The 20,186-nt window shown below is 59.2% G+C and overlaps 1 protein-coding gene across 1 annotated transcript in view; it reads left to right on the top strand.

The window, feature by feature from the left end:
* The window catches only part of SRCIN1 (SRC kinase signaling inhibitor 1), a 65,572-nt gene that overhangs the window by 33,423 nt on the left and 11,963 nt on the right, over positions 1–20,186 (top strand). Inside the window, 15 exon segments of the mRNA XM_045837152.1 lie at positions 1,117–1,137; positions 4,818–5,013; positions 5,565–5,763; positions 6,222–6,315; positions 6,770–7,641; positions 8,677–8,769; positions 8,968–9,011; positions 9,306–9,493; positions 10,593–10,768; positions 16,196–16,326; positions 16,479–16,626; positions 16,939–17,185; positions 17,615–17,849; positions 19,428–19,582; positions 19,875–20,027. Of these exon segments, the coding sequence (XP_045693108.1) occupies positions 1,117–1,137; positions 4,818–5,013; positions 5,565–5,763; positions 6,222–6,315; positions 6,770–7,641; positions 8,677–8,769; positions 8,968–9,011; positions 9,306–9,493; positions 10,593–10,768; positions 16,196–16,326; positions 16,479–16,626; positions 16,939–17,185; positions 17,615–17,849; positions 19,428–19,582; positions 19,875–20,027 (2,952 nt within the window).

The raw sequence follows: 20,186 nt of genomic DNA, 5'->3' as shown, positions 1-20,186 counted from the left end.
GCTGGCACCGGTCAGCAGGGTGCCCTCGGCTTTGCCAAGAGCCAGTCAGGCCCCCGGGGCCACTCCTTCCTGTCCTCAGCAATCCAAAAGGGCTTTCTGGCCTCCAGGGGAGGCTGTGGATGAGGAGGGCCCTGAACCCCCGCCCTCCCCCCCAGCCCCCCCCCCGTGCTAGGTGTGCAAAGAGCCCCGCCCTCTCCTCTCTCTGGCCGCAGGGTGTGGCCCATGCTCTCACTCTCCCCAAGCCCCTCCGCTGCCCGAGGCTCCCACCCATTGCCCAGGGCTGTGAGGTGGCTGACAGCTGTCCACCTTTCTCTGTGACCCGGGTTTGTCATGCTAACGGGCCTTCCTGCCCTGGCCTTGGTCTCAGGCCTCCCTCTTCCACTGCCTGCCCCGTCAACCCTCCCGGGGTCCAGCTCTAGCCCCTCTGTGCTTCACTCACGTACTTTCTGCTCATCCGACCTGCTAAGTCTACAGAAGTTTGCTCGGCACGGAAGCCCAGTCCTCAGGCCCCAGCCCCCCTTTTGCAGCCTAATCTCCTACTTCCCAGGCCCTGTACCCCAGCCAAATGGGACCATTGACTATTCCCGCTGTACTCACTCCGCTTGTCTGCCCCAGGGCACCTGCCCACGCTTTCCCCTCCACTCGGCTGGCCTTTACCCGCTCCGAGCCGCTCATTTCTCAAGATCTAGCTTAAATGCCACCCCTTCTGGGAAGTTTCTCCTGGCCTGCCACAACCAGATGCCATTTCTCTGACCCCGCAGCTCTGAGTCATTTCTGCCACTGTCTCCTGGGTTCCCCGTACCACCGTCATTGGCGCCTTTCCCCACCCGTACCTTTCTGAGGACAGTTACTGTGACTGGATTGTGTGGCTTGTAAATACCTGGAGTGGATCTCCCCACCCCCACCCCCGGAGCCTGCTCAGGGCCATCCCGGGTCTCAGCAGACCACGGGCTATACCAGGCAGAGCTTCCTTCCTACTCCTCAGAGGGTGGGGGGCCCCTGAGGGTCCTTGTCCCAGGGCCTAGTGCTGAGCCCCAAAGGTCTCTAACCCACCCCTGCCCCTTCACTCCTCACCCAGCCCCTCATAACCATCTCTTCTCTTGTTTCCATCAGCAGCCAAACTACTGGAGTTTCAAGGTCAGTGTGCGCTGCTTCTGCTTCCGTGACAACTGCATGTGCTCTCCTGCCCGACCTCTCCCTGCACACGCTTTGCACAGGGGTGTGCGGCCGCACGGGACCCTCTGGTGCGGGCAGAGGGCCTTGGGGCTGCAGGCTGTGGCTGCTGCTTTGAGAGAGTCTGGGTTTGCCTGCCAGGGGCCTGTGGACCCAGCATGGGAGTTCCGGCCACCCCTGCTGGGGATCCGAGTTGGGGATACTCAGGCTTTCCCAGGCCCCGACTGCTGGCTCTGAGGCAGGGGCCTGGATCCCCTGAGCTTGTTGAGGGCCGTGTTCTCTGAACTCAGATCCTAGAGCTTCATCTTCCAGGGAGGCCTTGGTACTGTGATGGGTCCCTCATCCTGTTGTGACTTCCCACTATGGGGAGCTGGTCAATGCCAGGCAAGAGACTCACAGCTCTGCACCCCTAAACCTGTTGCCTGGGTGGAGGGCTAAGCTAAGCTCAGGGATGGGGGCCTTCCTGCCTCCTCTGCGGAGTCTGAACCATCTATCGCCAAGGAGCTGTGTGCCCCTCAAGGGCATCCTACAGACCCCCCGGGGAAACACCTCCGCCACCTTCCTTAGCACCCGGGCCCAGAGCTGAACCAGGTTAGACTGCCGCTTGTGTGCTGCCCCCTCAGGTCCCAAGCATCATGACGGGGGCTGGGAGGTATCCGTCCCAGACTCCCCAGTGTCATCTTGCAGCAAGCGTCTTGTTTGCATGCACACTCCCAGAGAGCAGACGTCCTCGAATCAGAGAACCACGGCATCAGGCATAGACTTTCCGGGGGAGGCAGTAGCGTGGAGTGGTTTAATTCGAGAGCCACACCACCTGGCGGCGAATTCCAGCCTGCTACTAACTAGCTGGGTGACCTGAGTGAGTTACGTAAGCCCCGGGGCCCGGTTTCTGCTCTGTAGCATGGCATAGCAGTATCTGCACCGTAGAGCTGCTGCAGAGAGGGAAGAAATGAGATGCTGCGTGTCCCAGGCCCTGCGTCCGGCTCTCAGGGAGTCCCCCCATGGCGGCCCCCATCATCCGCCTTTCGAATCACAGAGGCTGACTTGATTCCCACATCAGAATCGTTTTGGGGACTGGTCAGAATCTTGAACCCCATGCCCCACACCCCAGAGATTCTGATTCAGGGACTGTGGGGCCCTGGAAAATATCTTTGAAAGCCCCCACATGATTCTGCCCCGGTCCGTGGAGTGTTTGGGAACCTCCGAGCCCAGGCTGCGGCCCCACTCAAGGTTCCCTCTGTGCGATCTAGACCAGGAGTCATCGGCTCCCTGGAACGCCTCCAGTGACAGGTGCTCGCTGCCGCCCCCGGCCGCCCCTTCCTACCTGCGGGAGGCTCTGCCTGAATCACTGTTTGTTTTCCCGCCAGCTCCCTCCTAATCGGGAAGTCCTCCTACATGTTACGCTTTCCTCTGGTCTGCCCTGTCGTCTCATCCCAGGGATGGAGAGAATTGAAAACAGGCTTTCTCTCTTCTCAAGAGGGTTTCCCACGAAGGCTGTGGGACTAGAAAGGTGGCCAGGATGGAGACAGGGCCACGGGGCCGGGACTGTGGGCATCTCTCCCCCCAGACGCCCCTGGGCAGGGTCCTGCCTTTGCGGGAGTCAGCAGTCCCTGGGACGCCCGCCCGGGGCCCTTCCTTCTGGCCACGGTTCCATCTTCTTACTGGAAGCCCACCCGTGCCCCCCAGGCACTGCGGCCGCCTCCTGCTCTTCATCCCTGCGAGCCGCTCATTCTGCCTTAATTCTGTAGCCCCTCGTCCACATCAGCCGGGCAGCCACTGACCTTCCAGTTGCTTGGCAACCCCATCACCACCAGACCAGACCCGGTTTCCCACATTGCCTCAGGGCTGAGGTGAGAGAGAAGGTCACAGTTTGGCACTGGTGGTGGACCCAGACCTGAGCTGTGCGGCCCAAAGTCTGGGAGCAGGCATCCTCTCGTTCCCCTCACCCCCTAGTTCCTACACCACCTCCCTCCTCCCAAGACCCATGTCCACCCATGGCCAGGGCATTGTACTTGAGGCTGGACACCCCCTGAGGTCCCCAAGTCTGTCCTTCCACATCCCTGAGCCCTTGAGGTCACTTTGGGGACAGCTGGGCACATTGCCCATCAGAGGAAGATGCTCTCTCTTTTCGAGAGTGCTAATCCAGTTGGAACATTTAATTGAGTTAATATGAAGATGGAGATTGATTAGGGGTTAATCAGGATTTGGGGAAGGAGAGAGCCGGGAAGAGAATAAATGTTTCCTTTTTAGAGGTATTTTTACTGTTTTTTTAAACAATTATAAAAGTGACATTCTGATTGTGCAACATTTGCCCAGCAGAAAATGTACAAGGTAAAAAGAGAGTGCTCGCTCCGGCAGCACATATACTAAAATTGGAATGATACAGAGAAGGTTAGCACGCACACTCGTGAAAAAGAGAAGCCGTCTCGACCCTGAGACAACCAATGTTAATGGTTTTGAGTGATTTGCTGTTTAAAACGGGCAATTAACTTTACAGAGAAATAGAATTGGGCAACATGATTTTTCCTGATAATACACGTATGTAATTCTCATATGCATATGCAATCTATATATGTACATAATGTACATAACACAGCATGATGTAGATCTGATTCATAGTCTTTCTCTCTTAAATAAATGAGTCTCTGACGACAACCAGGGTTGCGGGGAGGGGCCGGGGCAGAATGGCAGGAGCTGTGGTTGAGCTGCGCCCCTAGCCTTCAGCCAAAATTAGGCTCTTAAAGTGCAGTGGAAACCCTGGTGACTCCTTCCCCATGGAGAGAGTAACCAAACTGTCCCCAGGGTCGGGAACGGTCACTGGGTGACACCCTTCCCTGGCCCTCAGCTGTAGTTTTGGCACAAGGGGCTGCCATGGCGGGTGCCAGGGCGGTGTTTTGGGAGGCTAGCTCGGTGGCTGTGTGGCGGCATGTGCTTTGCAGGGAGTCGCTAAGGCCTAGCAGTTAATGTCATGTGTACGTGTGGCTCACACCAGGCTTAGCATGTGCATTGCATGTAATAGGCAGGCCATCTGTGTGAAACTGGGGTCCAGCTGGCTCTGAGGGGGTTGGGATGGTTTTCCCAGTTAACCCTAAGTCAAGGGCATCGTGCCCAGCTCTGTGAGGACCCACACCCTACACTGCCAGAGCTGGGATCCTGGGGTCCCTAGCTCTCTTGGCGTTTTCCCTGGGTCTTGCCTCCTGCCCCCAACCCGATCCTCTGAACTCCGTGAAGGATAAATTCGCCGCTCACCAATCTGTCGCTTAATTAATGTCTGGAACTAATGCCCCAATTTGCTCAACGATTCTGCTGCTCACCTCAGTGACAAATTTATGTTGTTGTTCTTTGGAAGCTTAAAATAGCAGGTGTGCCCGTGGCTCCCGCTCAGATGGTTTCTTGTCTGGCTTCCCAGGGTGCCTGAGTCCTTTGCCCACTCCTTACCTGCTGGGTGTCCCAGGGAGGCCAGGGCCTCAAGAGGTTGGGAACTCTCCTGCAGCCACACAGCCAAGTCAGGAATCCGGGAGGCCCTCCTGCGCGTGTGTCTGTTGCTGGCTAGCGGGAGTTCCCAGGGCCCGGATGGCGAGGCCGGCAGAGCGGGCAGAGCGAAGGGCTCGGCTCCATTGCTTCCATCCGCCTTGCCTCTGCAGACCCGCAGCTCGCGCCACACTCAGGGAACCCAGCCCGGGCTGGCAGACCAGGCGGCCAAGCTGTCCTACGCCTCAGCTGAGTCGCTGGAGACCATGTCGGAGGCCGAGCTGCCTCTGGGCTTCAGCAGGATGAACCGCTTCCGACAGAGCCTACCCCTCTCCCGCTCAGCCAGCCAGACCAAGCTGCGCTCCCCAGGTACGGCGGCCCGTCCGCCCTCCTTCTGGCCACTGGCTCCTCCCCCTGCCCTGCTCGCCCTGCAACACTCTCCATCCGCGTCACCATTCCATCTTCTACAGCCATCTTCCTGGAAGCCTCTGCCTCCCCTCCCCATCTCCCACCCCCCAGCAGTCTCCTCCCCGCCCCCAGCCTCTTCCTCCTCCTCCTCAGGCCTCCTCCTTCCCTCTCCCGCTCAGCTCCCCGTCACCTCTTCCACCCCTCTCCCCGTCATCGAGGACTCCCCCCTGAGTTTCTGTCCCACCTGCTCCCGCCCCCAAATCCATTTCCTCACTCGGGCTCCAGCCTGCCTGGGGTCAGGGCGGTGGCTTCAGAGGTCAGCGGCATGAGGAGTTCCTGGGTGCATCTGCACTCGGGAGCAGCGTCGGGGCTCAGACCCTGCCTCTGCGGGACCGGCGCGGCTGCGGAAGCCCCCTCTTGCTCTCCTGGCCAGCGGCGGCAGCGCCGTCGCGGTGGTGGCGGTGGCGGCAGTGGCGGCAGTGGCGGCGGCAATGACCGCGTCTCCTTCGCAGGGGTGCTGTTCCTGCAGTTCGGGGAGGAGACTCGGCGGGTGCACATCACGCACGAGGTCAGCAGCCTGGACACGCTGCACGCCCTCATCGCGCACATGTTCCCGCAGAAGCTCACCATGGGCATGCTGAAGTCGCCGAACACCGCCATCCTCATCAAAGACGAGGCTCGCAACGTCTTCTACGAGCTGGAGGACGTCCGGTGGGCGTGGCCCCGAGGGGGGTGGAAGGGGTGGGCTCTCGTGTACTCCTCCTCTGCGGGGGGCTAGATTATGCCGGCCATTCCCCAGCGCCCTCCGGACCCAAGCCCTGGCCCTTCCTTCCTCTTTCCTCCCGGAGCCCTACCGCCCCGCCCCCTTCCTCGGTCATCGCAGCCCCACCCCCTTCCCTCTAAGTCGTCCTCCCCTGCTGGCCCCGGTAGTCTCGAGCTGACCCGACACTGGCCGTGGGGCCGAGGGAGTGGACATGGTGGAGGCTGCTGGGAGTGCGTGTTGGTGGCAGGTAGCTTGAGGCCCGAGATCCACTGAGCAAGGAGTTAGGCAGGGGTTGGGGCTCCTTGCCCCCTCTTGCCATCCCTCTTCCCTCCACCTGGAGGAGCTGCCCGCTCCTCGACACGGGGCGGGGAGATGGTGACCCTCCGCCCCTCCCCCCGCCCTCCAGGGACATCCAGGACCGCAGCATTATCAAGATCTATAGGAAGGAGCCGCTTTACGCTGCTTTCCCTGGCTCGCACCTCACCAACGGGGACCTCCGGGTATGGCTGGGGGTGCCCAGGGATTGGGGAGGCTGGGCAGATAAGGTCTGGGGGCATAGTAACTTGTCGGCAGGGGCCAGGCCCAACTTGGGAGAAGAAAACTTAGAGGCTGAAGCAGAGGGGCCTCCGTTAGAGGTGGGGTCATGGATTTCTCCAGCACACCTCTAGATAGTCTAGACGACTCTTTCAGGAACCACCCTTTCCCCTTGGGCTTCCCCACCCCCTCGTCGTCGTAGGGTGGGCTGTGGGTTGCCCCTCTGGGCTTCTTCATCTGCCGCCTCTTCCCGCCTTCTGAGAGCCCTGCTGGGAGAGCGGCCCGTGATGCAGCCGGGGCGAGGGGAGGCAGAGAACGGAAGGGAGGTTCTAAGTGTCACGGGGAGGATGCTGGCTCCTCAAGCAAGGGGGACGTCTTTGTGACCAGCCCTGTGGGGACCCGGACCTGTCTTCTGCACAGAGAGAGATGGTGTACGCGTCCAGGGAGTCGTCGCCCACCCGGCGCCTCAACAACCTGTCGCCCGCACCGCACCTGGCGTCCAGCTCGCCGCCGCCGGGGCTGCCGTCCGGGCTGCCGTCCGGGCTGCCGTCGGGGCTGCCGTCAGGCTCCCCGTCGCGCTCGCGCCTCTCCTACGCCGGGGGGCGCCCGCCCTCCTACGCCGGCAGCCCGGTGCACCACGCGGCCGAGCGGCTGGGAGGCGCCCCCGCCGCGCAGGGCGTCAGCCCCAGCCCCAGCGCCATCCTGGAGCGGCGCGACGTGAAGCCGGACGAGGACCTGGCGAACAAGGCGGGCGGCATGGTGCTGGTGAAGGGCGAGGGCCTCTACGCCGACCCCTACGGGCTGCTCCACGAGGGCCGCCTGAGCCTGGCCGCGGCCGCCGGCGACCCGTTCGCCTACCCGGGTGCCGGCGGCCTCTACAAGCGCGGCTCGGTGCGCTCGCTCAGCACCTACTCGGCCGCCGCGCTGCAGTCCGACCTGGAGGACTCCCTGTACAAGGCGGCGGGCGGCGGCCCTCTCTACGGGGACGGCTATGGCTTCCGCCTGCCGCCTTCCTCGCCGCAGAAGCTGGCCGACGTGGCAGCGCCACCCGGAGGCCCCCCGCCGCCTCACAGTCCCTACTCCGGGCCGCCCAGCCGCGGCTCACCGGTGCGCCAATCCTTCCGAAAGGACTCGGGCTCCTCCGTCTTCGCAGAGAGCCCCGGAGGCAAAACCCGCAGTACCGGGGGCTCCTCCACGGCCGGAGTCCCCCCTTCTGAGCTCTTCCCCGGGCCTGGGGAGCGTCCGCTCGTTGGGTTCGGGCCGCCTGTGCCAGCGAAGGACACAGAGACCAGGTGAGGGGCGATCACGAGACCTCAGGGCGCGGGGCGGGGTGTGTTGGAGAGGGGGCACCACAGAGTTTGTGGCAGGGTTGTTGTGTCCTTTGTGGACCCGAAGTAGCCTAGTGGGGTCACCGGGGTATCTTGAATGAGGCAGGCAAGGCAATGGAAAGATGGACATGGTATTTTCCTTCTGTTTGCGAGACCTTAGGGGTGACAAAAGGGCCCCAGACAAGGATTCTGGAAACCTGGGTTTACACCAGTTCCCCGAACCTGTTTCCGTCCCCGAGACCCGGGCTGAACCTCTTTAGTGCCTTTCTCGCCCGGACAGAACTTGCAGCCGAGAGCTGTCCAGCACAGGGCCTGCTGAAGTCCACGGGGCGGGGGTGCTGGTAACAAATAGGGCTGGGGAGAGAGAGAGGCGCATTCACTTAGGTAGCCTCCGCTTTGGGGAGCTCTTGCCCACCATTCAGCTCCTTCCTAAGGATGCAGGGCTGGAAGAGGTGACCAGGGCACTGACCTGCCTCCCCCCACCCCCCGCCCTTGGGCAGTGCTGCTGAGAGGTAAGAAGTGGTTGACATTCACACAGGTCTTCTGTGGGCTGTGTGCCTGGCAGTGCACTGGGCACTGTCAACACCAAGTTGTGCAAACCCGGTGCTGCCCTGTTTAGTGGGGGAGACATGTTAAAAAAATCCCTGTGCTTCCTCTGGGAGGGTGTACAAGGGTCCCTCAAGGCTGCTGGGGGCGCTGGGGTGGCTTCAGAGAAGAGGCAGGGAGGAGGGCAGACCAGGCAAGGGGAAAACGTGCGGCAGCGCTGAGACACAGGGCCGGGGCCCAGTAGGGAGCCAGTGGTGAGGGGTGAGGCTGCAGAGGGAGGGGGTGCCTGTCGGATGGACACGGGCTTATGAGTATTATATGGGGGGGGGGGTGGTCAGCTGTGGACTTGATCCTTAGGTATTGGAGCCCTTTGACCTGTCTGTGTAATGGGGGGCTGGGCAGGAGGATCCAATGCCTAGAAAAGGGTTTGCTCAAAGCCACCGTCCTCCCCAGGGAGCGCATGGAGGCCATGGAGAAGCAGATTGCCAGCCTCACAGGCCTGGTGCAGAGTGCCCTGCTACGAGGTTCGGAGCCCGAGACCCCCAGGTGAGCACTTCCCCCAGCACCAGTCAGGGCCTGTGGCTGGGGCAAGAGGAGGGGAAAGTGGGCCGCGGGAGCCCTGGGCTCAGCTCTGCCAGTGTGACTCTGGGTGCGGGCGCCCTCCCTCCTCTGGGTCTCCGTCCTGAGATCAGGGGGCTGGAGACTCAGGGACCCTCTGAGAGCTATCTTTTCCCTGTGTCACAGCGAGAAGATCGAAGGCTCCAACGGAGCAGCCACGCCCTCTGCACGTGAGTGACCTTTCCCCCCTCCTCCACAGGTCCTCAAACTCTCCAAGCCTCAGATTTCCCAGTCTGTGAAGTGGGGATTAAACAACAGCTATATCGCTGGGCTTGAAAGGATGAATGAGTAGTCACCTCAGCCCAAGATGGCTTTGCCCCGGCCCCCCACAGAAGGGCTGACTACCGTCTGGGGCAGGGAGTCAGAGTCACATGCCTCTGTCACTACTGTATGTGAAGGACCTTGCCCCAACCCTTCCAAGGTTCCTGATTTGTTCTTCTCCCATCCTTGTGGTTCCTCTGCAGCCTGCGGGTCAGGTGGCCGGAGCAGCGGGGCCACCCCAGTGTCCGGCCCTCCCCCACCCTCAGCCAGCAGCACCCCTGCGGGACAGCCCAGTGCCATCAGCCGTCTGCAGATGCAGCTGCACTTGCGTGGCCTCCAGAACAGCACCAGTGACCTGCGCGGCCAGCTTCAGCAATTGCGGAAGCTCCAGGTACCGCTCCCTCCAGGACGTCGCCCCTGCCCCGCCCCCTCAGGACCCACCCACTTGTACCGAAACTTATTCCCACAAGTCCCGCCCCATCCCCTACTCGCTCAACCGAGCCCGGAGCCCTCCACTGGGCCCCTGTCCGAATGCTTTCTCCCCTTTCCCTCTCTCAAGCTCCTGCCCCCCTCGCTGACTTTCTGTGTCCCCTTCACCAAGACCGAACCCTTCGCTGGGGTCCCTGTCACTGAGCCCTCCTTCCCTTTCCCTGAGTCTTCACCGCTCTCCTGGAAACCTGGTTCAGCTCATTGAGCCGCCTCCTCCCGTCAGTACTCAGGGAAATCCCAGTTCCTTCCAGCCCTGCATCCCTTTCCCCTCCCTTGGCGGAAGCCCTTTCCCCAGATCCCGTCAGCTCCCCCGCCCTGCCCCGCCTGGCAGATGGTCCCCCCAGTGAGAATGCTGGCATCACTGTGCCCGCTCCTCCAGAGGGCCCTAGAGCCCGTCAGGTGAGACTAATGAGCAGAGACAGGCTGGAGGGGGGCAGAGAGTTGCCATCTGGGCAACGGATAAGATCTCACCCACACCCACCATTGCCCCAACTTGGCCTTAGAATTGCGTTCGAGGATTAAGTTGGTCTTCTCGTCCCAGCCACGGAAACTCGATCAAACCCCAGAGCTTGAGTCCATCGAAGCCTGCAGGACCCTACACAGGGCCACTCGTTGTCCCCCAAACATCCCGTTCTCCTTGCCTCTCTATTTCCCCAGCATAGTAACCTTGTCCTCCGCCCCCCCACCATCCCACCCCTTCGCTGCTGCTCACTTCACAGTCATGCAGCCGCACCTTCTGCATGGGCCAGCTCAGCACTCTTCCTGCCCTGTCCCCGTGCCGTTCTCCTCCTGCCTCTGTTCCCCAGAACTTAGCTCTTGGCTTCTGCCCCCCCACCATCCCACCCTTTCGCTGCTGCTCACGGCCACAGCCGAGCAGCCGCATCTGCTGTGGAGCACGCCCAGCATGGGGCTGTCCTCTGCCTGCCTCTTCCCGGCCCTTTCCCTGATGCGTGCCTCCATCCCCTCCCACCCCGGTCCATCGGTCCATCTGCATTCGGCAGCTACAAAACCTGGAGTCGCTGCGCGCGCTCCTGAAGGGCACGGAGGCGGAGCTGAGCATGCGCGTGTCAGAGGCAGCACGGCGGCACGAGGACCCGCTGCAGCGACAGCGCACCCTGGTGGAGGAGGAGCGGCTGCGCTACCTCAACGACGAGGAGCTCATTACCCAGCAGCTCAAGTGAGGCTGGGCCCCGCAGCGGAGGGAGGGCTGGGGCTGGGGCTGGGGCTGGGGCTGGGGCTGGGGCTGGGGCTGGGGCTGGGGCTGGGGGTGCGGCCAGAGTGGCGCACAGCCTGGTTTCACTGGGAGGAACAGCTCCTCCCGACCTTCTGAATCACAGGCGACGTTGGTCTGTTCTGAAGCCTGATTTCCTTCTCCTGCGTGGCCTGATTTCTCCGTGACCCACAAACCTTTGACCCTCTGGCACAATTCCTGACTTCTTTTTTTTTTTTCTGGCTTGATGCCTGCGTTTGTTATGGTCTTTCTTCCTAATGGCCCACAGTCTGGAGACTCCGTGGCCTGCAGCCTTACTTTCATGTGGCCAGCTGCCTGATTTCACTCTGCCCTCTCTCTGTCTGTTTTCATTCTGGCCTGTGACCTGTGTAAAACAATCCTCCGGTAGAGTATTCAGGAGGAGAATCCAGGTGCTGCCAGCTTGGTCAGCGTGGTGCTGACTCACGCCCAGATGCTTAGACATGGAAGGGTTAACAGAAGATAGTCCTTTGAACCAAATTTAGCAAATAGCTGTCTGGCCAAGATTCGATTGTCTGGCACCGCTGAAGGAAGAAGCTGCCTTTGAGGGAAAAGCTGCTTCTCACTGTTGGTCCACTGTGTGAACACCCCCCACCCCCACCCCAACTGGAGCCTTCCCTCGTCAGAGACAGAGGCCCTGCTGCTTTCTCCACCCTCCCTCTCTGTGACACAGGGCCTAAGGGGACCTGAGGTCCAGTCCCAGCACTGAGAGGCTGTGTGATCAGGGCAGCTTCTGTCCTCTGTGCTGTGACTTCCTCACCTGTGCCCAGTATTGAGATTTTTGCAGTTCCTCCCAGAGAGGGCTGGGGTTCCACTGGCCAGTGACTCGGGGAGCCAGGAGAGGCTGCTCAGAGGAGCCCAGCTTCCTCACCAAGTCACATTTGATTGCACCTCTTGCAAGGGGTTCCTTGAGAAGTGCCCCTGCTCCTCAGCCTTGGGGCTGCACGGCCTGCTGGTGCATGTGCCAAGATCCCCATGACCCCTCGTAGCTGAGATGAAATAAGGGGTCATTCCAGTTAGAGGAAAGCTGGCTGCAGCTACTCCATCGATCCAGGTGTGAACACATAGTGACAACTCCCGTGAGATCTCCAAGTAGACTGGCAGCTGCCATCCCCCCCACCCAGGGAATTCTATTACCTGATTTTTCTGTCCTCTCCTTGCCCCTTTTCACTTAGCATATAGGAGCTGGGCTGGAATTTTCAAAGGGGACTTTATTGAGACATTAAAGGAAAATAAAAGGAAGTATAAAAACACCGAGGCAGGAGAAATGAAAGGACGGATTTATGCTTTTGTCATGAGAGTGTCTGGTCCTCAGCTTTCCGGGCCCTTGGTTCCCTAGGAACACGCAGACTCACTCCCCCTGCTGTGTTACTCAGAGCGCTCAGTTGAGAGCTTAGGGGACAATAGATTGCTTTTGAAAGGATCTTCCACCCACTTTGAAGGGGGCTCCTGCCTTCTTGAGCGGGGGCCTGGACTGGGCTACACACCAGCCCTGCGGTGGTTCCAGCTTGGCCACGAGGGCCCTCCCTGCCCAGCTCCCATCGCCTCCCGGGCATCAGGTGGCCCAGCAGGCCCTGTCTTACTCTGGCTCATTTGCCCTGCACCTTCTTGCGCTGGCATCTTGCATGAAGTTAAGACCAATGCTCTGCTTCATTCGGCTTGGTTCACTCACCTGTACTTACAGCCAGGCACTTGATCGCTGTGTAGACATTGCCCTTGGGGGCAGCCTCTGCTGACTGAGACCTTTTGGCCTCTGGAGTCTAACTTGTCCTAACCAGGGCTGGCTTTGTATGCACGTGACCAGCGCAGTAACACGGGGCAGGCCCGGTTTAGTGCTATGCTATCACTGTTTCGGAATTCTTAATGTTCTGACTAGGGTTCATTTTGCACGGGGCCCTGCAGATTACACAGCAGGTCTGTCCCTCCTTCCCCTCTTGGCACCTCCAGGAATAAACCTGGGTCTGCAAAGCCTGACCACTTTCTGACCCCAGTTTCTAGACGTGGACTGGTCAGGGACTCACATGCAGAGCCTGCCCAAGTCAGGGCCCCAAAATCAAGGGGGTAATTGAGCCTAAGGTTGTGTGTGGGGGGGTAGTTCCTTCTGCCAAAGAGTTGCAGTGTTGCCTTCTTCTAAAGGCTTTCCCTCATCCTCCTTTACGCCAGGGTCTCTTCCTGCTCACAGCGGCGCGTGGGACTGTTTTACCAACTTGGTGCGCCTAAGCCAATCAGGTGCCACACAAAGCAAAGCGGAGTTATTCTTTCCCAAGTGAATATTGAGGAGCCGCTTTTTGTAAAGTCTCTTTGTAAATTTTATTGATTGATTGATTGAGCTAAGAAAGAGAAACAGCAATTTGTTGTTCCACTTATTTATGCATTCATGTCTTGCTTCTTGTGTGTTCCCTGACCGGGGATCAAACCTACAACCTTGGCCTATTGGGATGACTCTCTGACAAAAACTATCTGGCCAGGACAAGCCTCTTTTTTCTTTTTTCTTTTTCAAGACTTTATTTATTTATTTTTAGAGAGGGGAAGGGAGGGAGAAAGAAAGGGAGAGAAACATCAGTGTGTGGCTGCCTCTCACGCCCCACCCACTGGCACCTGGCCTGCACCCCAGGCATGTGCCCTTATTGGGAATCGAACCAGAGACCCTTTAGTTTCCAGGCTGGTGATCAATCCACTGAGCCACACCAGTCAGGGCTTTTTTTTTAATGCCAAAGCCAGTTGTATTAATTAAGGTGGCTAATAAGTTACTTAGGGTTGCTGCTATAATAAGTTGTATAATGGTTCAAAAATAATAGACATACCTTTCTTTCTCCTGGAACAGCATTGGGTGGGTTTTCAGAATGGCCCTCCTCCATGTAGTCATTCAGGGACCTGGGCTAATGGAGGTTTGGCCATTTTCAGTATGTGCCAGATCGCCCACGGGGTCATTGCCTTTCAACCAATCGGAAGGGGAGAAGAGCATGGAAGAGCTTATGTGGAAGGTTTGCATGGGCCAGGCCTGGAAACAGCATGTACCCCTTTCTTTTTTATATATATTTTATTTATTTTATTTTTAGAGAGGGAAGGGAGGGAAAAAGAGAGAGAAAGAGAGAGGGAGAGAGATATACATGTACAGTTGCTGGGGGCCGTGGCCTGCAACCCAAGCATGTGCTCTGACTGGGAATCGAACCTGCGATGCTTTGGTTCGCAGCCCGCACTCAATCCACTGAGCTACGCCAGACAGGTTACCCCTTTCATTTATATTTCACTGGCCAAACTTCACTCGAATGGCCACTTGGAACCGCTGGGGAGGCTGGGCCGTGCAGTCTGATGTCTGCACTGCTGTCTGTCTGGGTGTGGACTGGAGGTACTAATGGCTCCCTCTCACAGAACTGGTTGTGAGGATTAACCAGGGCAGCGACTTTAGCTGGTGCACCACAAGGGGCACGTTGATGAGCCACAAGAATTTTTAAAACACGCAATAAACTGAACCTTTTCCCCTTAGATTGTCAAATAGAAAATGTCAACATCCAACACAACGATAGCCATCTGATGCGAATGAATCAAAATTAGATCTATTTTTTTTGTTAGACCAGCAAAAAATATATTTTTTGGTGTGCCGCAGAATTTTGGTAATGCGTTCATGTGTGCCGTGAGATGAAAAAGTTGAAAATCGCTGAAATAAAGTCATGAAAGGGAAGGGCTGACTGTGGCACCGGGCGTGCAATACGTACAGGACGTGGGAGCTCTGGCACTGACCGGGCGGAGGCACAGGGTGGTCTCCGTGGCTCGGGTCGGGTCTCTCTACCCGCTGGTTGGATGAAGATGTAGAAGGCATGCGGATGGGATTTGCTGATGACACAGAGCTTTGAGGGGGAGCCAATCTGTTGGATGGTGGAACTGAGCTTCAGAACTTGCTCCCGCCTGGAGGGCTGGGCCGACACCCAGCAGACGGGACCTGACGGGAGTGCATGCGCATGCGTGTGGGTCAGGGACGTCAGGGACTCGAGGACGGAGCTGAGATGACCTCCCCGGGCAGCAGTTCTTGCTTTCTTCCTTTCTGTTTCCTGTTTTCCTTTTTGGAGGGCTCATCGAGATCTGTCTTTCTCTCCATCATTCATTCCACAATTATTTACCAGACAGCTATTCTGCGCCAGGCACGCTGCCAGGTGCTGTGCATCCGAGATGACTCCGGAAGGCCTGGCTCCCGCCTGCGGGCCTGGGGCTGCGCAGTCCTGCAAATGGGAGGGGCCCCAGGGGCTGGCGGGCGGGAAGCAGGCCCCAGCCCCAAGTGTAGGGAGCAGGGGCAGGTTCCCGTGGAGACCTTAGGACGAGTGGGCTAACGAGCACACACATATGAGCATGTGTGTGCATGTATGTGCATGTGTGTGTGTTGAACGGAGTATTCCAGGCAGAGGAAATGGCATTAAAGAGGCCCAGAGAGGGCAGTACACATACAGCCCTCAGAGAAATTCTGGACGGTTCTAAATGGAAGCCAGACAAACGAGGACAGGAGAGGTGGCCGGAGGGAAAATAAGAGCAGCCCTGGGGGCCTTACCTCTGGCTGACCCTTTCCCATTTGCATGAGCTTATTTAATATTCACAGTGGCCCCAGGAGGGAGGAACTCTCACCATCTCCCTATTTTGGGTGAGGAGGTTGAGGCCTGGCGAGAGTAGGTCACTTGCCCGAGGTGTCTCTGCAGGCACGGGCTGAGCTGGGGCTGGAATTTGGATCTGTCTGACCCTGAGTCAGATTTTCAGCTCTCACCCTGTTGCCCTTCGAGATTGCCTGGAAGGGTTTGGATTCGGCCCTCAGAACAATGGGTTCCATATAGGGTTCAACGTAGTGCGGGGTGACTTGGTCTGATTTACATTTTAGAAAGATGTGGGCTCTAAAAACGACACAGGCACATCATAAGACAGTTGAAAATCAAAAGCACTTTTGTCCTCAAAGAAAGAGGCCGAGTGTCTGGACCATTTGAGAAAAGGTAGGTGGACACGGCGGTGTCGCCCTGCAAGAAAAGAGAGCCCTCCGGGGCACGTGCTGCCGCCTCCCGCTCCCTGAAAGGCTGCCAAGTTCTCTGCTGCTCCTTTGGCAGAACGGGAACCAGAAGGTGCAAGTTACAGGGACAGAGATTTGAGCTGACGTGGTTAAAGATCAGAGCTTCAGAAGGGGATCCGGGGCCCCCCCGTTAGGGAACTCTTCTGAAGTCTCCTCTCTGAGGTTTGGCGTTTCTGATTTCACTTGGGCATGTGGCCTGATGGGTGGCTTTTAATTTTGATCTGATGGTGGCCTGATTTCTTTCCAGCTGCCCAATCTCAGGGGGCTGGGCTGGGGCCAGAGGGGCTGAGAGGGTCTCTCTGTGGCTGCAGTGACCTGGAGAAGTCGGTGGAGAAGATCCAGAGGGATGTCTCCCACAACCACCGGCTGGTGCCTGGGCCCGAGCTGGAGGAGAAGGCACTGGTGCTGAAACAGCTCGGGGAGACGCTGACGGAGCTCAAGGGTGAGCCTGGGGGCCAGTGCACGAGGCTCGTGACCCAGGTGGGAGTCCCTGCTGTGCCCCCGCCACCACCCCAGGCGCTGCCCTCTCTGCCGCCCATTCTCCCAGGCCTCTGGGCTGCTCCCCGCTCAGCTCGCTGCTTGTGGTCCCCTCAGCTCACTTCCCAGGCCTGCAGAGCAAGATGCGGGTGGTGCTGCGCGTGGAGGTGGAGGCTGTGAAGTTCCTGAAGGAGGAGCCGCAGCGCCTGGACGGGCTGCTCAAGCGCTGTCGTGGGGTCACGGACATGCTGGCCCAGATCCGAAGGTCATTCTTTCCCTGACCTCTGGTTTTCCCTGGGGTCACGTGCTGGGCCCAGATTGACAGATCAGCCTGACCCCTTCTCCTCACTCCCCTAAAGGTCACTGGCGTGACAACTGGAGTTACACCTCAACTCTGACTTGCTGTAGGCTTGGCTGTCCCTGATGCTGGGGGCCGTTACTCCTGCCCAGGCCCTTGCTTCTGTCCCGCAAGGTCCCAGAGCCCTCCTTCCACCCCGCCTCCCTCAGGCCAGGCTTCCCTTTCTCGGGGCCACCACCCCGCTGGCCTCACAGCTGCTCCTAACTCTTCCAACCCCAGGCAAGTGGACGAGGGGGTGTGGCCACCCCCCAACAACCTCCTGAATCAGTCCCCCAAGAAGGTGACAGCCGAGACCGACTTCAACAAAAGCTTGGACTTTGAACTGCCGCCCCCCAGCCCTCCGCTAAACCTCCATGAGCTGAGCGGGCCGCCCGAGGGAGCCCCTTCCACCCCCAAGGGGGGCAACCCCACCAAAGGCCTGGACGCGCCGGGCAAGAGAAGCGTAGATAAAGCTGTGTGTGTTGAGGTACTGGGCCCAGGGTGGGGGGGTCAGCTGATGCATCATGGGAACTTTTCCCTGAGGGGAGAGAAAGTCTCAGAAACATATTAAGGGTGACATTTGTCCTGCTAGACAGAAAAGCATATTATAAAGTTATAATGCTTGGGGCAATGTGGTGTTTGCATAAGAATAGACTGTGTGGTCAATGAAAGAAAAGAAAATGTCCCCAAACAGGTCTAACTGTACCAAGAGAGCCGTGTATAAAAAGGCGGTATTCCAGACTCATGGAGAAAGCATGTAATATTTAAGAAGTCCCAGGGTCCTCAGGGAGCTGGACCAAATGTGGGGCTTCCTCTACCCCTCCTTGCCTGTGTGGCTGGGGGAAGGGGCTGAGGCCCCAGAGGTCCAGGAGTAGGGTAGCCACTGCAGTCCTGCCTCTCGCCCCCTCCTCCCAAGGCTGCCGAGAGGGACTGGGAGGAGAAGCGGGCAGCGCTGACCCAGTATAGCGCGAAGGACATCAATCGGCTACTGGAGGAGACACAGGCGGAGCTGCTGAAGGCCATCCCGGACCTGGACTGTGCGAGCAAGGCCCACCCAGGCCTGGCCCCCACCCCTGACCACAAGCCCCCGAAAGTCCCCCACGGCCAGAAGGCAGCCCCCCGAGCGGAGCCCAGTGGAAGGAGGGGCTCAGGTAGGGGGGAAGGTAGGGGTGGGTGAGGAGCCCAGGGGAGGGGAGGTGCCCCAGCTACAGGAGCTTTCAGGCTGATGGGTGGGGAACAGGTGCGAGGTCAGGCTGCTGGAGAAGGGAGGTGCCGGGACCTCAGCAGCCTGACCCTCAGCCACCTCGGGGAGACCCAGAAGCTGGGTTAGAGGTGGACTCCGTCAAGGCCTCTTCCCGCCGCCCTGACTGCAGCTGGGACACCCTCGCAGGGAAGAGGGGCAGGTCCAGGCAGAGAGCCATCCTTCCGCATCTCGGACCCAGAACGTGCCCCAAACCCCCTGCCTGTGAGCTCACAGGTCAGGCAGGAATCCGAACCAGAAATGGCAACCTTCCTTCCTTCATTCATTCCTGCCACACATATTGCTAAGCACCTACTGTGCACTGGGTGCTGGGAATAAGGGATAAGACACTGCTTGCTTTTAAGGAGCTTAAAATTTAATGAGGGGGTAATACTAACTTATGTGTTTATCAAGCACTTATGTGACAAGAACTGCCCCAAATGCTTTCTATATATTAATTCTTGCAACTCCATGACCGCCCCAGGAGGCAGTCTCAGCAGTCCTTCCCGTCTCTCAGAGGGCGGCACTGAGCTCGGTGTGGTCATGTGACCCGTCCCAGGCCGTAGCTAGTGTGTAAACCAGAGGTAGGATGAGGTGCTAAATGCCGCGTGGGGGTGCACTTTGCTGTCCAGCAATCCCAGAGGAGGCCCTGGGAGGGCAGGAAGGGCTTCCCATAGGAGGGCACTCTCCACGGGAGTCTTGAAAACGAGTAGGTGCTTCCCTGGGAGAGGAAACAGCATGCGCAGGTGCCTGGAGGTAGGTGTGCGGTGATGCCCAGCCGAGCCCAGGCAAGGGAGTGGCAAGCAGAGCCGAGGCCGAAAGACTGGCAGGCACACAGGGTGCCGGGCCAGGGAGCTTGGATGTATTCTGGGTAACAGAGAGCCACCGAGGATGAAAGGCAGAGGAACGTCGGGTTTGAGTGGCTGTTCTGCAGGTTGCCCTGGGAACAGCCCCAGCTGCCAGGAGAACTGGGGGAAGGGAGCACTTGGTGGGCAGGGTCGTGCTCTTGCAATAGTTACCTTCTCTCTTGATGGGAAAAGGATGCAGATCCACACGAGGGCAGGGGCAGGTAGAAAAGGGGCAGGTAGAAAAGAGATGAATGACAGCGACCTTTCTCAAACTTGAATCTGCCCCCGAAGTCACCTGGGGGATCGGTCAAAATTTGGCTTCTGGTCCAGCAGCTCTGGGTGGGGCCTGAGCTTCTGCATTCCTAACAAGCTCCCAGGAGCTGCCAGTGCTGCTGGCCCACGGCCCACACTTTGAGTGGGAGGGTGAGAGAGTGCTGTAAGGGGCGGAGTGGCGGGGTTTGGGGCTCGACTGCAGGGGGAGGTCAGAGAGAAGGAGGAGGGAGCCTGTGTCCTTCTCCCTGAGCCTTCCCCTCCCCTCCTCCCTGGAAGAGGAAGCAAGGTTTACCCCCTTGGAGTCAGATGTGGCTCCCAGACTCCAGGGTTACAGGTCCCCTGACCTCCAGCTCCTTGGCTGCCTGCAGATGAGCTGACGGTGCCCCGATACCGCACGGAGAAGCCCTCTAAGTCGCCCCCACCACCCCCTCCCCGCCGGAGCTTCCCCTCTTCCCACGGCCTGACCACCACCCGCACTGGAGAGGTTGTGGTCACCAGCAAGAAGGACTCGGCTTTCATCAAGGTACCGCCCCCACCCTGGGCAGGGGGTGGGGAAGTTGAGTTAGGGGGATGCCTGAAGTGACCTCTGCGGATCCTCTGGGCGGTCCTCTCTCTCAGAGGAAGCAGAAGGAGAGAAGGGGGCTGACCAATGGTGGTTCTCGTCTGACTTGGGCCCCCGCCGTGGGAAGGGGCCATTCTGGAAGGATGAGGAGCTAGGGCAGCTGTGAGGCGGTCTGGAACCCAGGGAGCCCAGGAGGCGAGCTGGGTTGAAGGCGGGGCAGAGTCTGGTCCTGACGGGGGCCTGGGCCTTGCAGAAGGCCGAGTCTGAGGAGCTGGAGGTGCAGAAACCCCAAGTGAAGCTGCGCCGGACGGTGTCCGAGGTGGCCCGCCCGGCCTCCACACCACCCATCATGGCCTCTGCCATCAAGGACGAGGACGATGAGGACCGCATCATCGCAGAGCTGGAGGTGGGTCGGGGGTGCGGCTGGCCCCCGAGTCATCAGCCAGACCCGCCTCCCTTTCCCTGCCAAGCGGGGCCCCGGGGCGAGGTGGCTGGACTGGGACACCTGGTTGGCCTCTTGGGCTTCCCGCTATTCAGAGCCCCACCCTTCTCAACTTTTTCTCCA

Source organism: Phyllostomus hastatus, unplaced genomic scaffold, assembly GCF_019186645.2.
Source record: "Phyllostomus hastatus isolate PE091 unplaced genomic scaffold, TTU_PhHast_1.1 phas_contig_210, whole genome shotgun sequence".
NCBI classification, from domain to species: Eukaryota; Metazoa; Chordata; class Mammalia; order Chiroptera; family Phyllostomidae; genus Phyllostomus; species Phyllostomus hastatus.
The sequence above is the reverse complement of the archived record's forward strand: the minus strand, read 5'-3'. Positions and strand labels throughout refer to the sequence as shown.